At 32.8% G+C, this 22,558-nt stretch overlaps 2 protein-coding genes across 3 annotated transcripts in view; both read left to right on the top strand.

Moving 5' to 3' along the window:
- Window positions 1–8,241, top strand: part of LOC111000122 — a 53,425-nt gene extending 45,184 nt beyond the window's left edge. Inside the window, exons 11-14 of one of the 2 annotated variants that reach the window (XM_045629803.1) lie at window positions 3,375–3,541; window positions 4,092–4,211; window positions 5,150–5,217; window positions 6,502–8,241. In XM_045629803.1, the coding sequence (XP_045485759.1) occupies window positions 3,375–3,541; window positions 4,092–4,211; window positions 5,150–5,217; window positions 6,502–7,153 (1,007 nt within the window). In that variant the 3' untranslated portion in view covers window positions 7,154–8,241. Of the gene's footprint in view, window positions 1–3,374; window positions 3,542–4,091; window positions 4,212–5,146; window positions 5,218–6,501 lie in introns of both variants that reach the window. The other variant, XM_022269476.2, reaches the window with a different exon arrangement.
- Window positions 8,242–11,539: 3,298 nt separating this feature from the next.
- Window positions 11,540–17,163, top strand: LOC111000138 (multiple inositol polyphosphate phosphatase 1-like). Its single transcript, XM_022269492.2, has 5 exons — window positions 11,540–11,735; window positions 12,594–13,009; window positions 13,395–13,484; window positions 13,659–14,110; window positions 16,979–17,163. The coding sequence occupies exons 1-5, from the start codon at window positions 11,576–11,578 to the stop codon at window positions 17,136–17,138; spliced, it is 1,278 nt and encodes a 425-aa protein (XP_022125184.2). The 5' UTR covers window positions 11,540–11,575; the 3' UTR covers window positions 17,139–17,163.
- Window positions 17,164–22,558: the final 5,395 nt, after the last annotated feature.

Genomic DNA, 22,558 nt, shown 5'->3' with positions numbered 1-22,558 from the left:
TATGTACCATTTACTACGGAATAGTTGTCATCTAGCTACCAACAAGGGACTCCCTTTTGTCATAAAAATATTTTTTTTTATTTCAGTTCACTTAATAACGTTAATAATTAATGATAATATTTATAATGGATAACACGTGGTTTTTAAATAAGAAAACATTGCTTATTCGCATTAATTAGAACTAAAGTGCGACCGATATTATGTATTTTCACATAAACGTATTAAGGTTAGGGATAAATCTACATCTGTTCCTGAGGAGGAAATTTCATTACGATTTATCACCACCCTGACATTAATCCTCCCAACGTTGGGGGGCAGAAGTCAACCTAAAAGATTAAACAGAATTTATCACTGAAAAAATGGAACGCAAAGTTTACTATAAGCTTGAGACAGGTCTGAAGTTAATCCTTAAATAAGGTTTTGTATATATTTTGAACTGATTTATTTTTTGTTAGAAATATTCAAATTTCTCTTTTAATGGAAAACTTTATTATATTTTATATTTTAAAAGTTTCTTTTGAAACATATTTAGTTCATTTGTGTTCTGAATTTCTGGACAAAACTATTCTGCTTCCACGGCTCACTTGGTCCTGAATCCTGGGGCCTAAGCAAAAAAGACGAGATTACTATCCCAAGTTTTGATCGGAAGATTCTTCCAAGAATCTTTGGCCCTGCTTGCGACGACGATGTTTGGCTAATTTGTTATAATGAATAAATTTATAACATCCTTGACAACGCCCAATTTAACCTAAAAAATAGGGTTTAGAAGTTGAAATAAGAAGTAAATGGATTGCGATGGCGAAATATACTACATTGATTTTTTACTTCTAATAAAGAACTTGTACTGAAAAACTTATTAAAGCTTAGCTTCCTCGGCCCCGGGGCGGAAGTCACCGGGGAGGTAGGCCCACTAGCCAATTAAAAAAAAAACAAAAAAAAAAAACACAAAGGCTGCATTGGTGTTGATGATGATGATTGCATTTTTATAAAATTAATAAATAATTCCTCAATCTTTACTAACAAGTGTAACTAATGGAACTGAAAATGCCGCAATAAAAAGGAAAAGTGTCTAGCGTTAACGTAAAATGCCTTCTCGTCTCAAAACCAACTAATAACATTTCCCTTTGTAAACTCCACTTCTCATCCACCGCCACGACTTTTAACATGAATTGAGAATGTTTGAAGTTTCTATTAAAGAATATATGTTACATTAACTATTACGTAAGTTTGAACATTGTAGTTGTTTTCCATTCAGCTAGGTATTCCAAAAATCTTTCTTTGTTATTTAATAGCAAACTAAATTGTACCTGTACTATTTTTTTATGTAAAGGGTGTCTAAAAAATAGAAAAAATGTTTATCTTGATTATTTTCAAAGATACACCCAAAAATTACTTATAAAGCGGAAATTTTCGAAAAACAGACCTAACCTATCAGTCATAATTATATTTATTATGACAAGATTATAATTACTAGATGTGTTGCTTTGTTTCCTACATATTAAAAGGTTTGACTTTTTGATACTTCTTGGCAACGAGGTGCGTAACTGATTATGTCACAGCGTTTGGATGAAACAAAAAAATATAATTAAAATAATATATTGAATTCACATATAAAATTAATTCATTGCGTAAATGTGAGAATAATTCTTAATATTCTTTAATCTAATTCCTGTTCTTCATAACCTCAGACAGTTGCAAACAACCACGTAACATAATTCAGATTAGTACGTGATTCTCGTCGGAAAATGTGAACTAGGTCATAACCACTACTAAGTTTCCTGTCGGTGGTTTAACATTGAACGTCTTACGAAGAAATCACTTGCTGAAGCCTGAATACGGTGCATAATAGCTTATGTTTTTTGAGCAGTGTCAATCTGGTGTATACAACATGCGACTCCTAACCCTGAGGTCGTAGGTTCGGTCCCCAGCTGTGCACCAATGGACTTTCTGTCTATGTGCGTATTAAATATTCGCGCGGACGGTGAAGGGTTAACATCGTGAGAAATTCCACTAGACTCAAATAGTCGACGGCGTGTTTGAGGCACAGGAGGCTGATCACCTACTTGCCTATTGATTGTCAAATTATCATGATTTGAGGTTTGAGGCCCAGACCTGAAACCTGGTTGTAGCGACATTGATTTTTAACCTGTAATATATGCGTATGTTTATGGTAAAGAAGTGTTAATAAATAAAATAAAAAAAGTTTTTGGAATTTAGTCGTAACAAAAATCATTTGTCACCTTAATTTAGTAAAACATTATTATTGACTTATAATACGGTCAGTTAATTAACAGCGAACACTCATAACCTATCAGAGCTGCTGTCATTGCCTGTCGATGTAATCAATTCTGATAACCACTCAATTCTGGCAACCGCTCGATTAGACCTGGCTGGCTTAACTTTATTACATACAGCTTACTTCACATTTAACGTTTGCTTTTGTTTTTAAATCTGATATGAGATACATGTCTGCAGATAAAAATCAACGTCTAGACTATATCGATATGAAAATTTAAAGAGGAGCATTATTGGTAGGAGTAATCTTTGGATCTACAGAATCGATTTCAAAAATGCTTTAAGAAAAACTGCCACGTTGTCTGTGAATGTCATAGGCTATGTATTATGCTGAGAAATTAAAATGTCTTCTCGTTAGTCGGATTTGCGAGGTCGAATGCGTTCGAACTAAAACGTTTCTTACAGAATTAAGGGCGACTATTTTTTCTTACAATAAAGTTCACAAAAAAGAGTCTATGATATATATATAGTAATGAATAGCTTAAACTAAGGCAATGTTCAATAAAAGTCGTAGTGTTCTATAATATTTTCACACTGACTTTTACTAATAACTAGAATTATTGATGATGAAGAAATAGGTACATATATAAATTTGCCGGGTCATGGTTTCCCATTCGTAGCCCGTGAGAGTCAGATAGATAGAATATTAATAAAATATATCAGGAAAGGTTAAAAAAAGCTACGGTTGGGTTTAAAATAATAAATCTATGCATTAACGTTGTCAGGAACTGCGCAGATATTATTTAACTTTCAATAGATTGATCGAACCCCACTTTAATCTTGAGTGTTGATCCCAACTTGAATTTGTATCGCATGATTGTAACGTTGCATTCAGCACCAAGGATTTTTGACTTAGGAAGTTTTAAAAAAACCTTTAGTAGTAATGCAGCGGTGATATCAGTACATCACTACGTACTTGATAAAACTAAAGAAAACTTTGTCGGTAATCGTCGGAAACGGAACAAATTTTTATACAAAATCACCGTCGAACTATCGACATAAATTTCCCTCTTTAAGATGTATGCAGATTATGTCCGACATTTTACCGTAAAAGAAAAGTTATAATTTATTTATTTTAGGGGTTGCGGCTGTTGCGGGTGTGTTTATTCTTCTGGGAGTGGGCATGATCGTCGGTTGTTTAATATTGATATTAGAACACCTCTTTTATAAATATACCCTGCCGATATTACGTCACAAGCCCAAGGGAACGGTTTGGAGGAGCAGAAATATTATGTTTTTCAGTCAGGTTAGTAACTTATGTAAAAGTTGTATTCAAAAAAAATAGTTTCCAAAGGTTAACCATTGAATACAAAATATAGATAAAATAACTATTATTAAATATAAAAGCCTCCTTTTTTATAAACTGAAAACAATGATTGATTCACCGGTATTCGACAGAGAGAGGTAGAGACATTTACTAGAAAAATAACTTAGCACATAACCATGTACTAATTTTAGCAGACACATCACGTCTGACAATCTTACATCTATTTAACAAAATACAAAACAAACTACCATTTAAAAAAAATCTGTTTCGAACCGAGGGCTTGATACTCTTTTGTTTATAAATTATAAAAATTCTCAGTCCATTCAAATGGGATTTATTGTACACCTTTGTTATACCGGAAATTGAATAAACTAACGAACCAACTAAATCCTACTACAGTTCATCTCTAAAAGGCGGCATCTAGAAAATAGATTCTATGACTTGCCTCTATTATCTATGACTTGCCACAAGTGAAAATCCAAAGCTTAAAAGTCACTTACGTAATTTTTTAACGGCTTTTTTATTTCAGAAACTCTACAGATTCATAAACTGTGTTGAATTGGTGTCTCCACATCACGCAGCTAGAGAACTCGTGAACACCATTCGTCAAGGGCACTTTACGTCGCTATTTCAAAAAAGTGTAAAGAGGGTAATTTTTATACTATTTATTTTGATTTTATTCTTGTCTTTAATAAATAACGCCTGCGGAAATATAACGACTGTTTTTTAATGATTATGTAACATTATTTACTCATGTTACATGAGAAGTATTTTGAGTTAAAGTAAAGTCTTGTAATTTAAATTTATTAAGCATATGTCTCTATGATAAAAGACTTTTTTTACAGATCCCTTACACTAAAATATATTTTTATTTTTATCATATTAAATCTTAGATATATGCCATTCTTTGGTAAAGGATTCCTAATGCCGCCATTTCTGTACACACTGTGCGACTCTCTGCCATGTAGCACCTGCTGTCTCTTCCTCATTTGTGTTTCTTGTCTGTATATTTTATCTAATATATAGTTCATATATAATCATTTATTTTTTTGGTTGGTTTTTTATTACTCTGAATATATTTTATTTAATAATTTGACTATGATATCTTAAAATAGGTACGGGATATTAATAATAAAACAAAGTAAAATTCGGGTAAATTGCAACAAATTAAAGTATTTATTTAAAACATGGACTATTAGACTAGAGAGTAGACTTCAAACCTTCAAAAAAAATAAAGTCAAGGTATGTAAAATAGTTCGTCCTTCACGTATATAAAGTAAAATCCTATCTTTACTTTTCTACATAGGACCGCAAATTAAAGGCTATAAGGCAGATCTGTATCCCAGCGAAGCAGAAGAAGAGTGTAATATTTTTCTTTTCCTAAAAAGGGACTTATTTACTTAAACTAGCTCGGCTTGGCGCCTCCTACCGGGACCGCGCGACAACTACTCTGGATCCTTAATGATATTAATTGGCGAGGCGGCATCCTCGGCGATGATACACGTGTGGCTGACACGTGTGCTTTGTGCTATACTCATATATTATTATTTTTTTCAATTGCAATAGGAAGTACGTTTGTTTCAGAAGGAACACGAACAGCGCAGGCGAAGAAAAAGTAAAGCACAATTCTTTGAAATGATACAAGAAATCAGACGGTTAGTAAACATAATGATGCTTTAATGAAATATAAATCGCTGAGACATCATGAAACATTACGTTCTAGCCTTAAGACTGATAATTTTTTAAAAAATAGTTTTTCTGATATATCTCATTTTATTTTTGTTTTCTTTGTGTGGTTATGTGTGTGTTTTTGTTAATAAATGTTATGTGTATGTCTATGTGTAAGTAATTTAAATATAACCTTATATAATTATAAGTATATTTAATATAATAAAGTGCCCAATAGTATTACAATCTCTATTAAGGGCTCTGTTATTGTGATAATTTTTTTCACTTCTTTGACTACTCATAAACTTCATAATATATTACCACAGGCTCTTATGTTACATAAATGTAAGAAAATCGGCTTGTGTTATCTTAAATTTCAATGAGGGGTCAGCAAGAATATCTAACATATTGAAAAATCAACTCTGTGGTGCTACAACCTTTTTTAGTCTAGGCCTCAGATTTCTATATCTAAAAGACTAGTAGGTGATCAGCCTCCTGTGCCTGACACACGCCGTCGACTTTTTGAGTCTAATGCAAGTCGATTTTCTCACGTTGTTTGCCTTTCGTTCGAACGAATGTTATATGAGCACATAGGAAGAAAGTCTATTGGTGCACAGCACGGGTTCGAACCTACTGTCTCAAGGATGAGAGTCTCACGCTAAAGCCACTAGGCCAACATATTACCTCAGTTTTACGCAGAAACCATTGTTGCACGAAAACTCCTAAGTTTAATTAGAATTGTTGCATAACTTGTTGCAGAACTCCTCTTGCGTCTTACAGTAAAATGCACCTAGATAATATTGTGCACGCCAGTACTTTGCATATAAAGTGGAACACACATAGTGTAGCAGAAATATTTAGGTGTCTTTGTCTTCATGGGCATTCTGTTACATTCTGATTCTGAACTAAAATTGTGGTTTCGCTTGGTTGTTAATTCTGCTACTAAACTTAAAACCAGGACAGTAAGGAAATAAAATATTTGAGATTATACTGCAACGAATAAAGATAGGAAATGCTGAAATGTGTCGAGGAGATTTGAATCCTTGCTAATCCTAAACGAATATTTTTATAATAATAACTAAAATAACATTATGCAGAGTTGTTACTTAAAAATACCTAATTTGGAATCAGCTCAAAAAATGTTTTTTACTTTATTTAATTTATTGATATTAACTAGTATACCACCCGGGGTATACGGGCTATATCAGAGGATATCTCATATACAAAACATAGAACATAGAATTATAATTTACAATATTTGTTTTCCCCAGGGTTCAACAAGGGAGAGACCATTCGTTAGATTCGATAAAAGAAAACGTTGCCATCGAAACATCGGAAATATCTGAAGAAATAACGGAATCGAAATTTCTATCGCCATCACCCGATGTTTCAAGTCGTTCGCCCCGTCAAAGTAGGTCACCTAGACAACTGCGTTCACCCCGAAGTCGAAGAAAAAGATCCAGTAGCGGATTGAATGTCAGACGATTTAGCACAGACTCGGTACTTGGTTCGGATTCAGCCTCAATATATGAGCGTACCAGTCTGAACATAGGTAGACGTTTGAGCCGTGAAGTTAGCTGCTTAACAAACTCTCCTCCGGACATTAACACTAGACTCAGATCACCATCACCTATGGTACGGCGAGCTGAAGGCTCCACCAGGTCATATCAGGACGTCTCAAACCAGAACTATCTGTCAATAGATGTTCCAAGCCATCGCGCTAGCATAGAAATTATGGTTTCGCAAGATGTTCCACCGGCACCACCGTACCCGAAGGTGAGTGGCAAATCTGAACTGTCGTTATTATCTGAAGATGAGTTGTTAAGGTTATGGCGAAGCTCAGATAGAGAGGTAAAGGAGGCCCTGCTGGCAGCGTTACAAGAGAAACGAACAAACCTGGACCCAAAATTGGACCCTGGCTGAACGTTAAACGGTGATGTTCTGGGAAAGAAATCATTTTTTGGAATCGTCCGTCGAGCGATGCCAGTCGAGACGAGTAGAGATGTGCCTTTTAAATTGTTTGATGCGGACAAATATTCAATCAGTGTTCATTTTAGTGTCTTGTGAATGCCTTAAAGTTTTAACTATTCGGCATCAAATAATTTAATAGGCTTTTAAAATTTTAACGTCCATTTTATTTGATAAGGTAGCGTGATACGCATTAGCACTAGCTAAGACCATACTCAAAAGTGCTTTATTTATTTTATTAGAAGAAAATTAATCATTACAATTAAAGAACTTATTCCATATGTATAGTGGATATTTGAAATAATCATTAATATAAGTTTGAAATTATTTATATGTAAGTAAACGTGTGTGTAAAATTTAAAATATTGTTAGATTAAAAGTATTGTAATGATCAAAACGAATAGTTTCTGGAACCCCTAAACGAGACTTATGTATGTAGTAAAATACTGCCAATTTATATTTTAGGTATACATAAGGTCCATAAAGTTAAAATATCCTAGCGTATTGTAATCTCTTACATAATTTAAAATAAAATCCGCGGATAAACTTGGGAGGACAATTGTAAAATTGCATAACAAATGAACCTCCATTTGCAATCTGTCCTCTGTTATCCCAATAGTGCAAGACTATTTGCACCGTCCCATATAATTTCATAATTGTGAAGGGCCTTGCAAAACACGCGGACAGTTTTAATTTTAAAGTTGGTCCTTTTAAATACGGACCAAATTATTTGTCGATTACTCTTAAATTTCTCGGATGGAATTCATCTAGTGATATTAAAAGTCTTATGCATTTCACATTAAAATAGAATCGTAGTTATAGAAAATGTAAGTATAATAGATATTTTCCTCTCTCTGAACTTCATATTTTTGAAAGTAATAGATCCAAATATTTTTAAAACTTAAACAAATGTGTATTACATTGATAATCTCTGCTTTGTTTACGTTTTTGTGTCAAATTATTGTAAATAGATATGTTATGTTCAGGTTTACATTTAGTTTATTATGATATTCACTAAACAACAATTAATATAATATGATGGATTTCTTTATTGACTTTTTTATTTTATGGACTATAAAAAATTGCAATATCATACAACTAGGCAAAATATCGGGCTTTCTACATGTGCCCAAAAGTTTGGCTTGTTGTTCGAATACAGTAATTAAAGTCAGACATCTGAGTACTAGGTGGCTCTTATTAGGTTTTAGTTCTATACCAACACACACACACACAATGTGTGTGTTGGTATAGAACTAAAACTCATAACATAAAAAGTAAAAAAGTGTGTGATGAAATTTCCGCTGTGTGGCCCCATTTTAATTTTGCATAGAGATTGTTTTTAAATTAGTTAAATGTTTCTGTGTTCAAATTCTATTTATGTTGCTGTGTTTGGCTCTTATAAAATATTCTATAAATTACTTTGTATATTTATGTATTAAGTAGACTTAATAGAATGGAATTGTATAAACAAAGTTTAATATAAAAAGAGCCAATATGATATAATATACTTTTTGTATAACCCTATTAACTCTTAAACCAGGTGATGTTTATTATTTGTCTTACTTTTGTTAGAATGCCCTATAAGAAAATAAATTATTTGTGCCAAATTCTGTGTTTTATTCACATGAATAAACGTAAACGTATATACTTAGTCACATATTTGCACTTTTTTTAAATGTATGAGGTAAATACAGTTTATGTTCAGAATAAACCAAATACTAGTATGCTATGAAAGATTTTAGTTGGCTTCGATGGTTCCAGAACCGGTGCTTTCCTCGATCAACGAATTAGTACCGTAATATTATAGTGAGGTCATATTTTGCGACAGGGACCAAACTTTAGAAAATTAATTCAATTTTCTATCTATTAACTTTTATATTTTTAAATATTATTATCGCTGTGTAGGTAAAAACAATTGAAAATAAATATCTGTTTATTGTGATTGTAAATTACATGCCATTTTAAATATAAATTCGTAAAAATAATGCTACTAAGGTCAACCGTAGGTAATAAATTCCCTGATGTGACTGTCAAAGGACAAAGGACCTTGTAATCATACGGCTCTCTAGAGATAGCTATTATGAGAAACGCATACAAAATCGATGTTCAATGAAAATCGTTGTAAGACATAACTAGGAGATAAATAAAGATGAAAGTACTCGTTTTATCGTTTATCGAGTTACAAATATAGTTACTGATACTATGTTAATATAATTTCATTCATATGCAGATGTATAGTTGTTTAATCGTATGATGCCACATTTTATTATCTTTGATAATTAAATATTTAATGTATGAGACAGCTAATTAAAACCGTACTTAAACAACTAATAACCTGAAAAAGGTTGCAATTTGTACTTTTAAGTTATTTCATCAGTGACAGAAAACTTTATCGATTTTAATCTTCAAATACCTTTTTAAAATTATAATACATTTATGACCGGCTAGTATACAATGTTACTCTCGGTAAATAATATACAATATTGAGTATCTAAAACTTATATTAAAACGCAATCATCTCGTTTTTGGAAACCTTTACATGTCCGGTATTTAAATATTATAGAATGGGTCATTAACCTCGGTCATTAATTTACAGATGTTCAAACGAGTACAAAGTGGCATTTTATTTAAATGAAGGACCTTTAACATCGTGTGATAATGGAATTTGCGCTTGGAAATATTTTGATACTCAATTATAATTGCCTTTCTTTATAATTCTAAACTAGAATTTTGAATGTATCATTTAAATTGGCTTTTGATTCTCAATTATCCAACAAAATAAGTTTAAATTCTCGCTGAATCGATCTGCATTTCCTGTTTAAGGTCGCAGTTACCGCTTGCTCGTTCTGTGAAGGAACACTGACGAAAGCAGTATCTGTCAAGAAATCAACGGTGATCCACCAACCGATCAACTACTTACATATCAATAAAAAAGAAAAAAAAATCTTTAATCTGAATTACCCTATGTTACTCCAACATCAGTTCAGTTCTGAGTATAATTAAATAATACAGTCACCTCGATGTCCGTAGTTAACTGAGCGTGTTTAGAACGCCTCCGCGCATCACGACTTTACCTAAAAAAACCTAAAAAAGAACGTAATTGCGAGCCTTTTGGTGAGCCTCCTGCCCGTTTGGCCCCTATTCTGTAAAAAAGTCATATGTATCACCAACATTAATACCTCATAAAATTTTTATTTATCTTCGAGAATAATTTCGCCCACGTTTTTAGGAGTCATTGGGAGTTAGAAATCCTTTAAGCGTTGAAATTGTTTATTCTGTAAAGGAACAAATATATAATGAAACAGCGATTTAAAACAAAAGAACATATAGAGAATGTTTATTACAGAATGTGGCAGATATGTATTAGACATTTTCGAAAATGAAAAAACTTGCAACCAATGAGGAAAAACCGAGTGACTTTTACTGACCATAAAACATACTTTTCCCGACAATTTCCTGTGTCTGAAGGTATCATATTATCCTTTTTTACACCATACACAGTATAATAACAATTATGTAAACGAAAACTTCCCTTGCGTCTGTTTGTACGCTGTGAACTCAAAATCTATTGACGGATTTCCATGCTGGTATTCAATTTGTATATAATTGTGAAAATTGGGTGGCATATAAAAATAATTTTTGGAACTGGTGGAAGAGCCGCTCGGAAATAGCTATAACCAGACGCCGGAAAGAGTCGCTTGTTATCTTCTATATCTTCTTTTAAGTTATCTATCATACGTAAAAATGAGAATAAAGTAATAAGGTGTATTACTTGTATATTATTGTATTTTGTTATAATAAAAAATGATTATTCTAATTTGTGATAGAGAATTTTTAAAAGAATTTAACGAATTTAAGAAATCCTATGTATCTATATTTTATTAAAACAATACAAAAATAATTATTGTAAGGAAAATGTCGGGGAAAATAATGACTATGTCGGAAGAGATAGTGGAAACTGTACAAAGATTAAATGCTGTGAGAGTGCTGACTATTTCTATTAACGCTTATTTTTAATAAACTCGTGGTGTTTGTGAACTTTTGCCTTAATACTGTGACGATTTGATATTAATAATATATGCAAGATGATTAGCCAATCAATGTTGCATTACTTTTTATCGATCTTATAAATCAAGTATTTAATAAAATATAATTTATTATTTTATAAAAAGAATGCCTTGTCCCAAATACGTGTACATTTACACACAGCTTGATTTTTTATTAAATCATAAGTATATTTCAGATGACAATACAATACGGAACCTAAGCACATTCAACCTTCAACTTTTTATTTTGGCATCCAAAAATGGGTATTAGTCCTAATTTACCTGAGAATTTACATTTGGAGATCATGCACTTTAGAGGACGGTCGTAAAGATGCAACTAATATTTGTGAATTTATTTTTGTCTTGTATAAGTTGTGTTATTGGAAACTTTTGTTATTGGAATACTGGATGTCCTTATAAATATTTATCTAGTGAGACTCCATATAACTTAGTTCGGGGTGATATACGAGACTCTGTTGTCAAGTTGAATGGTAAGTGTAAATCTATTTTAATATCTTGTAATTCAGTTATTTGTATGCCTGTTCGTTTGGAGCACTCTGTGGTCATAATATTATTTAAAATTAATTAGTTAATCATTTAACATTTCAACCAACCTAAACAAGAAGATATTAATTCATTTTTAGAGTTGTATATGTTACCAGTGACGAGTAATTTTACGTACGTATGACTGTCAAAGAAAGCAAAGCATTTTTTTTTTGAAACAGCTCAACAAATTATTATTTTTGGGGTATAGTTTCAAATGATGGAATATTATATCTGTTTTATATCTGATAAAAAAATTGGGTCTTCACTTATATCTTACTTCGGTATAACTTTAATAACTAAAACCATGAAACCGGTTTTTGCTTAAGTTTTAAAGTTAATTTAAGCTTAAAGCTTCGGTCCAAAAAGCACTAGCGTAAAACTGAGTAAAACGTGATGATTTTTACTGATAGGGCCCCATCAAAAGAATTTGCCAGGGGCCATATGTGGTATATGCCACTGGTAGACATTATATCAACATGTGTTCAATCAATTTGCATTTTGTAAAAGTATTCAACGAACGAACGAACGAATTCACTTGCAATATATGTTAGCCTAGCGGACCCGGCATATACACGCCTTAAATACAAAAATAAAACCTTTCTTGGATCCAAACAAAGTTCGGTCAGTACAATATATATATAAAGGTGTAAAGTTTATATATACTTCTTATATATATGGTTATATTCTGTTTTTTAAACTGGCCTGTTTTTATAATATTAGTAATACATGAAGTTTTTAATTAACAAGAAAATAAACATTCTTCCTCTCCCTTTCGTTTTCATTTATTTTTATAACGTATATAGGTTGTGAACCAGTTAGTGTTTGGGGAATATTCAGACATGGAAAACGATATCCCGAGGCGTCCACCGGCAAAACTATGCAAGACGCTGTGTCGTTACGAAAATGTATTATTTCAAGATATCAAAGGGGACACAGTTCATTGTGTGCTCAGGATATAGAAAATTTACACAATTGGCAATACAACCCGGCAATTTTCGATGACAAACAAGATATCACAGAGGAGGGCCGAAAGGAAATGTTATTTTTGGGGAAGCGATTTAGAGAAGCATTTCCTAACATTATGAGCGACCTACGCGAGGCAAACTTCCGGTCTGCTAAGGGGAAGTGGTTAGAAAATAGTATTAAGGAATTCGTCAAAGGATTGGGTAATCCAAACTTAGTTATTGATCCGCCGAAGACAGCGTTTGATGATATTGCGGTAAGACCAAAAAAGAATGCCAAACAATATTCTTTACGTCAGGAATGACCCCCTATAGTTCTTCCTAAATTTAATAAAGTTAATAAATTTTATCGAGTGGGTCATGCCTTTTACAAAGTGTTATTGTCTCATCTATAATTACTTAAAATAGGATCTTATAGTTAACATAAACAAGTGAAGTGCGCCATTATTGTCCAAAATCGAAACTTCTTCAATTAATTTAACTGCCAGTGAATCAAAAAAACAAATGATTGATGGGGTATTGAGCTTGTTTTTAATGACTCAATTCATGTCTTAGCAACTAAAATTAAAACGCTAAAAACTTTCATTTTAATATTATAATTTTTTTATAAGTGAAACTGTAATAATAACTTCTTTATTCCAGCCTTATTTGAGTTGTGAAAAGTCGCTCAAAAACAACCCGAAAATGTACACAGAAATCGAGAAATATTTAAACACCTCCGACTATCTTGTTGTAAGTATACGTTTCATGTGAGAATGTGCCCATAAATATAACGACAGCTATATTTTTAAAAACATAACTACAATTATAAATTTCACAATTTATCAACTTTAAATTGAAATAAAAACAAAAGGTTCGCGGCGGACGTTGCCTGTCGTCGTAATATTAAATGTATTTTACCCATAGGTCAAAGATCGAATACAACGTCGCACTGGATTAGAAAAGCTGACAAACGACAATGTCTCTGCCTTGTATAATCTATGCCGCTATACATGGTCTGGCATTGACGGCACAACTAGTCCCTGGTGCGCACTTTTCACAAAGGACGACTTGCAAGTCCTGGAATACGAAGAGGACTTAAAGCATTACTACGAAAATGGTTATGGCCTATCTATAAATGAAATCTTCGGAGGTATGCCTTTGGCAGATTTGTGGCGGAATTTCGACCGAGTGAGAAGCGGCGGGGGAAAGAAACTCGTTGCTTACGTCACTCACGCGAAAACCTTGGATCAAATTTATACAGCTTTAGGTCTTTTTAATGATACGAATCCGTTAACCGCGAGAAGAGATGCAGATAGAAAATGGCGGAGTAGTATTATGTCTGTGTATTCGGGGAACCTTGTTGCTGTATTAAACAAGTAAGTAAATAAAAATAACTCAAATATAAACTCACCGTTTTTAATGTATTATCAAATTCAAGCGCTTGTATGTGTATATGTATGAATGTGGGACTCTGTTTCCGCACTTAGACGCTCATTAGGTCTGTTGTACGTGAAGTCCTGACTAACTAAGCCAGCCTAACTCCTTCCAAAAGCACCGAAGTTTCCTGGGTACTTCGCCGGCTTCACGGAGCGACCTCACGGTTCCGAGGATTTTGTTTAGCCACACGCAATTTCATTCATTTCATTTAATTTCTAGGGCTTTTTAGCAATCGTTATTTTATGTAATAGGCAATCGGGCAGGAAGTTAAGTAATATCACCGCAAATGGACTCTCAAAATACCAGCATGCTCTTAAAATTGGAAACCTTTAAAGGAACCTTTTTTGAAGGACCCAAGTCAAATTGGTTCGGAAATACTTCAGTTGACAGCTGGTCCCACATTGTAGTAATGCTACGCAAAACTGCCTTAAGAAACGTTTATTTGTGGACGACGGACGTCGAGGTGATAAGGATTTTGTATTTTGCCTTGACAATTAATGAAACTCAGCTGTAGGTATAAGTGCCATCAACTCCTCTGAACACTCATACTACATCAACTTTGTACTTATAGCAGCTTTTCAATAAACTCTAAGTAGATGTCTGTCATAAGTTGTAAATTTTATGTGATATTAAACTGAAAAGCATTCACATAGTAGCTACATAGCATGACTATTTACATAAATACATAAATAACTTAGATTGGCGTTTGTATTCGTTCATGAAGTTTTATTTAAATGTATGCGAATTTTGGTAAAATTATTGTAAACAGAACTTTATTAGTAACAAATCGATCAGGCTACATTAAGTTGATAGTAAGAACTTAAAATGATATATGAGAGACGAACAATCACATTCGAGTGTTTGGATGTTATAATGACGCATCATGTTGCCTGTCAACGTGTGTTAGAGATGTCGTTCACCAATCACAATCAAACGAAACGAACAACAGTTTCGTCTTTTGTTTCACTTTCTCACCAAGGGTGTATTACAAACGTGTGGTTTACGTTTAAGTAAATAAAAAACGATAAAGGTTTATAAAAATGGTATATTGATACCATATGTTATACCGTTAATTTAAGTCACGTAATGTATAACGTATTCAAGAATTCGTGGCGCGTATACAAAATTTGCCAAATTCATAGAATCTAACAACTGAATTTACTTTTTAAAGCATTAAAATGAGTATAAAACGATCTCGTATTTCTTTTATTGATTTATTTTAATGATTAACAACATTATTTTAAAGTAGTGTTGGCTTAGTGGTGTCAGCGTGCGACTCTCATCACTGGTGTCTTAGGTTCGATCCTCGGTTGTGCACCAATGGAGTTTCTATGTGCGCATTTACACACGCGCACATTCGCTCGGACAGTAAAGGAAATCATCGTGAGGAAGGCGGCTTGCCTTAGACCCAAAATGTCGACGGCGTGTCAGGTGTACCTGACACTACGATTTTTTGGGTCTAGGCTAATCACCTACTTGCCTATTAGATTGGCAAATCATGTAACAGATACAGAAGAATTATGTCCACGCCTAATAAGGTTTTAACGTTGATTTACTTTTTTATTAACAAGTAAACATCATTATAAACATAGTAAAAGATCAGCTGTGTGAAAATAAGATCTATTTTTATTCAACTCACTTTAAATCCATCAATTGAACTGCTACGCGAGAACGATGAGATTTACCATCTCCAATGAATTTTTCATTCTCTATTGTAAATGCATTTTTATATTAGTTATCTGTTTTACCCGATGAACTGTTAATTCAATATTCATTATTTCAGTTATATCATTTTAAGCGGTTTTATTCCTATATGACAGAATTATAAAAAATACTGTTTTTAAACTACGAAACTTGACTTTATAAAGTTGAAGACGTCTTGGTATTTTATAAATTAATCAAAATAGTACAGTTCAGACTTTTGTTTAGTATATGCATGAAGGCCGTATGTCTAAAGTTTAAACGATTTATGAGCTAGATATATGAGTGAAAGAGACGGTTTATTTAAACTCACGTCCCTTTTTGATAAGTTTTTTAATGCTTTTAAGTTTTATAATATATAACAATGGCGCTACAACCTTTTCATGTCTGGGCCTCAGATTTCTAAAGGTGACCGTCTGACAGTCGGGGTTTTAGGTCTAAGACATGTCGATTTGCTCAGGATGTTTTCACCGTACGCGTGAGTGTTAAATGCACACATACTCTATTGGTGTTTTGAGCATGGAACCTACGACCCTAGGGATGAAAGTCACACGTTGAAGCTAACATTGCCCTTAGTTTGCATAAGTCTTGTAATAATCACTGACAACACAATTTGTGCAGAACATGTGAGGATTTCATACAAAAAAGTATTTACTATGCTTATGATTAAATTATTTAAACTCTTATACAGTCGATTGGGTTGTTAGTCTAGGATATTTTCATCATCGGCCGTCGAGGCAGAATAAATAATCCCACACGTATTACCAAGTTGGGTCATTCCACAACTAAGCGTCTAACGATAACATCACTATGCCGCTAAAGCAGCCCACTGAAGTATTCGAACCAATTGGACTTAGAGTGCTTCAATAATAGAGCGTACCAATATTCCAAATACCAACCGCGAACCCTCTGGTATTGTGAGCGTCCATGGGCGTCCTGAAAAGTATCTGATGTTTGTACCAAACATCAGTTACTTTTCAGGTACATTTACCCCCAAATTTACAATAAAAAAAACATCTCATCAGTTCATTGACCCTATAGTCTAATCTCTTCTATATCAGAGTTATTATTAAACGAAAATAAATTGATGATTAATCTTTTTTCAGGTGTACAAACGAGGTGGACGATTATAACATCGTTTTTTACATGAACGAAGAGCCAATTAGATCAATCTGTGCCGATGGCGTATGTTCTTGGCAGGAGTTCGAATACAAATTTAGGTCATTTGTTAATACAAATTTCGATTTTTGTGAATTTTTAAATTAGCTCCATTACGCAATCGAATTGTAAATTGTGATAAAATAAATTGATTTAATATTCTTTCATTTATTTACTGATAAAAGCGGTAGAACATGTTTTAATATATTACAAATAATGTTGTGCATAAAGTTAATGACAATTTAGATTTTTTTTAATTAGGACAAACATACAAGTCAAGATTAACATACATACGAAAATATAAAAAGCGGTGTCGTCCCTAAAATATGTGGACACGACCAGCGAAATCAGGTAAATACAATAAACATATACATAAGACTTATATTATAATAAGTTAAAAATATAATTGTATTTAATTCTAATATATCTAATAACTAACCTGAACATTTAATAATAATATAATTAAAATATATTATTAAAAGTAGTCCCTTTAGGCAAGGTTCCAAAGATACTGTTAAATAAATATTAGCGTCTCTAATGACATTTAAAAAACTAGGAACAGATTTACGAATGAATTTGAAACGTGTGTAAATCTAAACTCTTTTTGTATTTTTTACGGACTTTTACAACGGAGAACTTCGAAACTGTTCCCAGTTGTTTCACAAAGCGGGAATGAATTGTATTTAAAACGGACCTGTCAACTTCTACATTGAATTTAAACACGAGTTGTTATAATTGGATAATGCACAGTCTAACATAATCAAATTTAAATCAAAGTACGCAGTTTTTTTTGTTTCACTACCACTACGTGGAACCAGCTGCGCATTGAAGTATTACCAAACCACCGACTTACAAGAAGAAGCGTACCAATTCTTATAAAGCTGGCAACGCACTCACGACCACCTCACATAAGATGAGTTTCCTGCCCGTTTGCCCCCTGTTCTTTAACTAATAAAAACATGTGTGTGTATTTATGCACGAATGAAGTTGTTAAAACCTTACTTGGGCCTTGGCAATGCGAGTAAATAACACTTTTAGTATTTCTTTATAACTGTGAGTGCGCGTCTATGACCTTATTATAATTATACCTTATATTAATTATTATTCACACATTGTATGTGGTCAATCGTTACGATCCACCTCTTGTTTTTTAAAAATATTGTATATCTTATATTAGTTTCTTTAAGAATCAATTTTAAATCATAGTTTATATTTTTATATTTGCAAAGCGATTATTACATATATAGTTTAATTTCTAATAATTTGAGAACATAATGTACACAACTAACCCCGCTAAGTGAATGAAATCAGCATCTTTGAACCGAATCTTAAGTGGAAATCGCAAATAAATGAAGATAATACTTAACAACGCTAGTAATAAAATTTAATGTCAACAAAATAACTGAATTGAGACCGCTAAGTAATGAAGTTGGGTTTGTTAAGCTGCGGTGTTTGCACGTCAACCTACGAAGCCTGTGGCATAAAGTTGTTCTAACATTCCTACACAGAGTCAGTTATGAAATTATCTCTTATTAATAATTGTGTATCTAACGAAACTTGCAACAACGACACTGAATTCACAATTGGTGATAAAAAAAATATATTTACAACGGCTTAAGTCTTTCTTTATTAGATTTTTGTATTTAATCTAATAATTACTTAAAATTCTCAAATAATGGGATTTCAATAAATTATCAGTGTAAATGTAAATTAAAGTTTATGGAAAATATTGTTACCATAATAATTATATGATCACAAATACTTTAGAGTTTAGATGAATATAAAATTTCTGGTAATGCATAGAAATGCAATTTTATACATATTTGACAATTTTACAGTGAAAGTTTTATATTTCATTCTAAGAGGATTTTTAATAAGGCAGCAATAAAGAATATTGGACTTTGCCAAAGGGCTACGGAGCGTTCTATTCTTCACCTGATATCAACTTAATAAAAAACAGTGTAATACGAAGCTTTACAAAAAGCAACAGATTATTAATGGTAATAAAGATAATTATTGTTCTCGAATACTGCTCGAATGCTCTCGAATGCTTCTATATATTATATGTTTTGTCATATGTAATTTCTTCAACAACAATAACTATAATTTTGTCTCCTAAGTTACTTGGCATCGAATCTAAACTCGGTATTTCCTCAAACCGTTTAGAACATCTGTTAGCAATGTCTCGGACCATTAATGCATGTCTCAAAGGATTGTCTGCAGCGGAACTTGGATAACGCAAAGTATGATTATAGCGGAGTTTCAAAGCACTTAATTAATAGTTTTATAGAACTTACTTTGTTCATTGCAACATTTTATTTACTTTGATTCTGTTATTAGTAACACTGTTTACCGTGATTTGTTTTTGTTTATGTTAATACTGTGTGGGCTTCAGATAGCCTAGATTGAGTGACTATTGATATTTTCAAACAAGATTTATATAGAGATAACTGATCAGATTTCCAGAATTAATATAAACATTAATATGAGTGTCTAAAGGCTTAATATCATAGTTGTCTCCTGCCCGTTTGCCTCATTGCTGTTGTATATCATTCGCTGGTTGTATTCTATTATCTCTCTCTTTAATCAGCAGCTCATGTCTGAGCGTTATGGTCAGCAATGAAGCATCTAGAGCGGACTATCTGCTGTCATCGCATTTGGTGCCACGTGATCTTTTGCCTTCTGTGTTACCATCCACGATCAGTTTTTCCAAGTTCTCATCGCCTTTGCGCATTGTACGGACGAAATACGATACGATTCGCTGTAGGCATACGGTAGACAAGCGAGTTAGTATGCGAAGTTGGGTCAGGATTGATCTGTTGGTGAGCTTCGCAGTCCACATTCTGGCATCTGTGCATTCGTCGGCAGCACCACATTTCAAAGGCATCGATCCTTTGCCTTTCTATTACAATAATTCTCAAGGACACTCATTACTCTCAGTCGAGGGATGGATATAAATATGTCGCAGCCAACTAGCTTAATAAGCCGTTCAATCAATAGCCTAGCCTCTTTACTAAACAGCGCCGTTTAACTAGCGGTCTGAATGATATTCGGCCATTTGATCAAACAGCCAGGCAATATTAAAAAATATTTTAAAATAAATGTTGATTCATGATTTGCTTTTTTAAAAGAGGACCGTGAGCTTTTTTACGACGTTTTTTTCCCTGTCTTCTTTGCCGATGACTAGAGATGCCTACAGGTTCAAATTTAATGACGTGAAATACGTGATACCTGTATCTTATGTAAAAGTAATTTTTTTTTAAATATTAAATAACTTGAAACGCGGATTATTTCCAAATTGTCAATATAGCGTCGCTCATATCGTGCGAATAGCCTAAGCATTAGCCAGCCAGTTTATTAAAACTTTCTACAAACTCAACTGCTGAATACTTACTTCTATTATCTGTTCCACAACTGCGCGTTTTTCCAGGCAGTTTTTGCCGCGCACCCCCAGTTTGTGAAACCAGCTGCCGACTGAAGTATTTCCGAACCAATTCGACTTAGGGTCCTTCAAGAAAAGAGCGTACCAATTCTTAAAAGGCCGGCAACGTACTCGCGAGCCCTCTGGCCCCGCGCGGAGAGAGTCCATGGGCGGCGGTATCACTTAACATCAGGTGAGCCTCCTGCCCGTTTTCCCCCAGTTCTATAAAAAAAAGACACGATGTTCAAACTGATAACTTTCTAAGTTACGGCAATCTCTGATTGAATCAATCTCTTGATGTCAATCTTCTAAATAAGTATTAAAACATTGAAGCAATTTACCAAAGTATAATGTTGTTTTTGTAACTTTTAGCACCAAGACTTGATCCTAAAAATAAATCGAATGGAAGACGATTAATTGTATCTGAAGCCGGTTTTGCATTATAAGTCTCTAATTCACTTTAATTAGGCGATAAAATGTGTTTTTAACCTCACGTTTTTATTACTTCAATAACTTATTTACTCTTTTTAATGCTTCATTAAATTTTAATTGATTCGGGCTGATTAGTCATCGTAAAGGTTAATTGGATAAGTAGAAGTAAGTTGAGTATTTTTTAATTTAAGAAATTGTATCTTCCTGCTTTAAAAGAATACCTTACATTTTTTATAAGGAGAATCAAAATTTACAAAGAAAGAAGCAAGTATTCAAGTTCCTTGAAAGCCTCTTTGCTCCGTCCTTTGCAGCGCAATAAATTGCAAAATGTGTTTTTGACACGATGTATATGAATCTTTTAGAAGTCATGTTCGAATTAGAAATCTGTTTTGGCAAGTTGCCACTGATAAAAGTGCATTTCAAAATTGATTCTTTTGTAGAGCCGGCTTTGATTTCTATAGACTAGACCCAGATTCGGACTATACTGCTTCTATTAAACATACATTGTAAATGTTGGTCTTTATCGTGTAATAATGTTTATGCATTCATAGAATGTAGTTGTTCGTTATTTAAACATTTAATTTAAATTTTTTTTTTTTGATGTCTTTGTTTTGACTTTGATTAAATAATTTGATTAAAAGTTGATACATATATTATGTTATAAAATGTCACTTAGTCCGCTAGTGCAGCGATTGAAAATGAACCTACGACTAGAGAATGCTACCTATACTTTAGATTGGTCATCTTAAGAGAATGGGAGAAGATCCGAGTGAAAAAGAACCTATGAGAGTTCCAAGAATGATTATAAATTTAGTTTACTATAGCGCCATCTATGTGAATGTTCAATAAACTACAAAATACATATTTAGGATTATTAGTAATATAATTTCACAATAGATGGAGCTGAATAACAAATTAAATAAATCAAATCGAAGTACTTAGCAAGTAAGGGAGTCTTATCAAACTTTTTATTTTCTTTGCGGGTATGAATTGTGTGTGGTAAAATAAAATTGGAGAATAAAATACAAAAATAAAACACAGTATATACGTTTATTATCCATAAACATTTTACAAGTGTTTCTTTAAAATAATGAATTATTGATGCACAACAAATTATACATTTAATACATCTAATTGATTAATTTCAGATTTTAACAGAATTAATAGTTAATTAGCCCCTCGCTTAGAACTTTTAAATATTGTTTACATGTGAAAATGAAGATAAACTTTCTTTGATACAACTATACCATAACCCGATATTGGATTCAACAACAGTAAAAATTATATACTTATAAACGCTATTTAGTGTTTAATATTGAATTGGTCGATTAACATGTAGCTGTATGATTATATAAATTATGAGATTTAAGTTATTTAAAACTATTGAAAAGTTTAGTTAAAAATATAGTTATAATATAAAATGGTAGGTTTTTAAAAAACAAAAAACTATTTCACAAATTTTAGAAAAATCATACTCGGATTCAGCCATTACGTTTATCAACTGTTTAGAGGATATTTCAAGTAGAATGGCAAGGGATCAGCAAAAAACTTTGGATCATAAGCTTACCCCAGTAACCCCTGTACCCAGTTTTAGTAATAACGGCTTTTCGCTTTTCTATGCTTTATATCAGTTGTCGCTGCAGACATATCATTATTAATCTAATAATACAATGGA

This window comes from Pieris rapae, chromosome 10 (assembly GCF_905147795.1).
Source record: "Pieris rapae chromosome 10, ilPieRapa1.1, whole genome shotgun sequence".
Lineage (NCBI taxonomy): Eukaryota > Metazoa > Arthropoda > Insecta > Lepidoptera > Pieridae > Pieris > Pieris rapae.
Note: the sequence above shows the minus strand (reverse complement) of the source record. Positions and strands in the feature narration are given on the sequence as shown.

What these genes read in the sequence shown, in the direction of transcription:
- LOC111000138 (XM_022269492.2), top strand. Translation starts at nt 11,576, where the DNA reads ATGCAACTAATATTTGTGAATTTATTTTTGTCTTGTATAAGTTGTGTT. An exon ending in CTCTGTTGTCAAGTTGAATG is followed by an intron (nt 11,736 to 12,593) that starts GTAAGTGTAAAT and finishes TAACGTATATAG; the next exon opens with GTTGTGAACCAGTTAGTGTT. An exon ending in CTTGTTGCTGTATTAAACAA is followed by an intron (nt 14,111 to 16,978) that starts GTAAGTAAATAA and finishes ATCTTTTTTCAG; the next exon opens with GTGTACAAACGAGGTGGACG.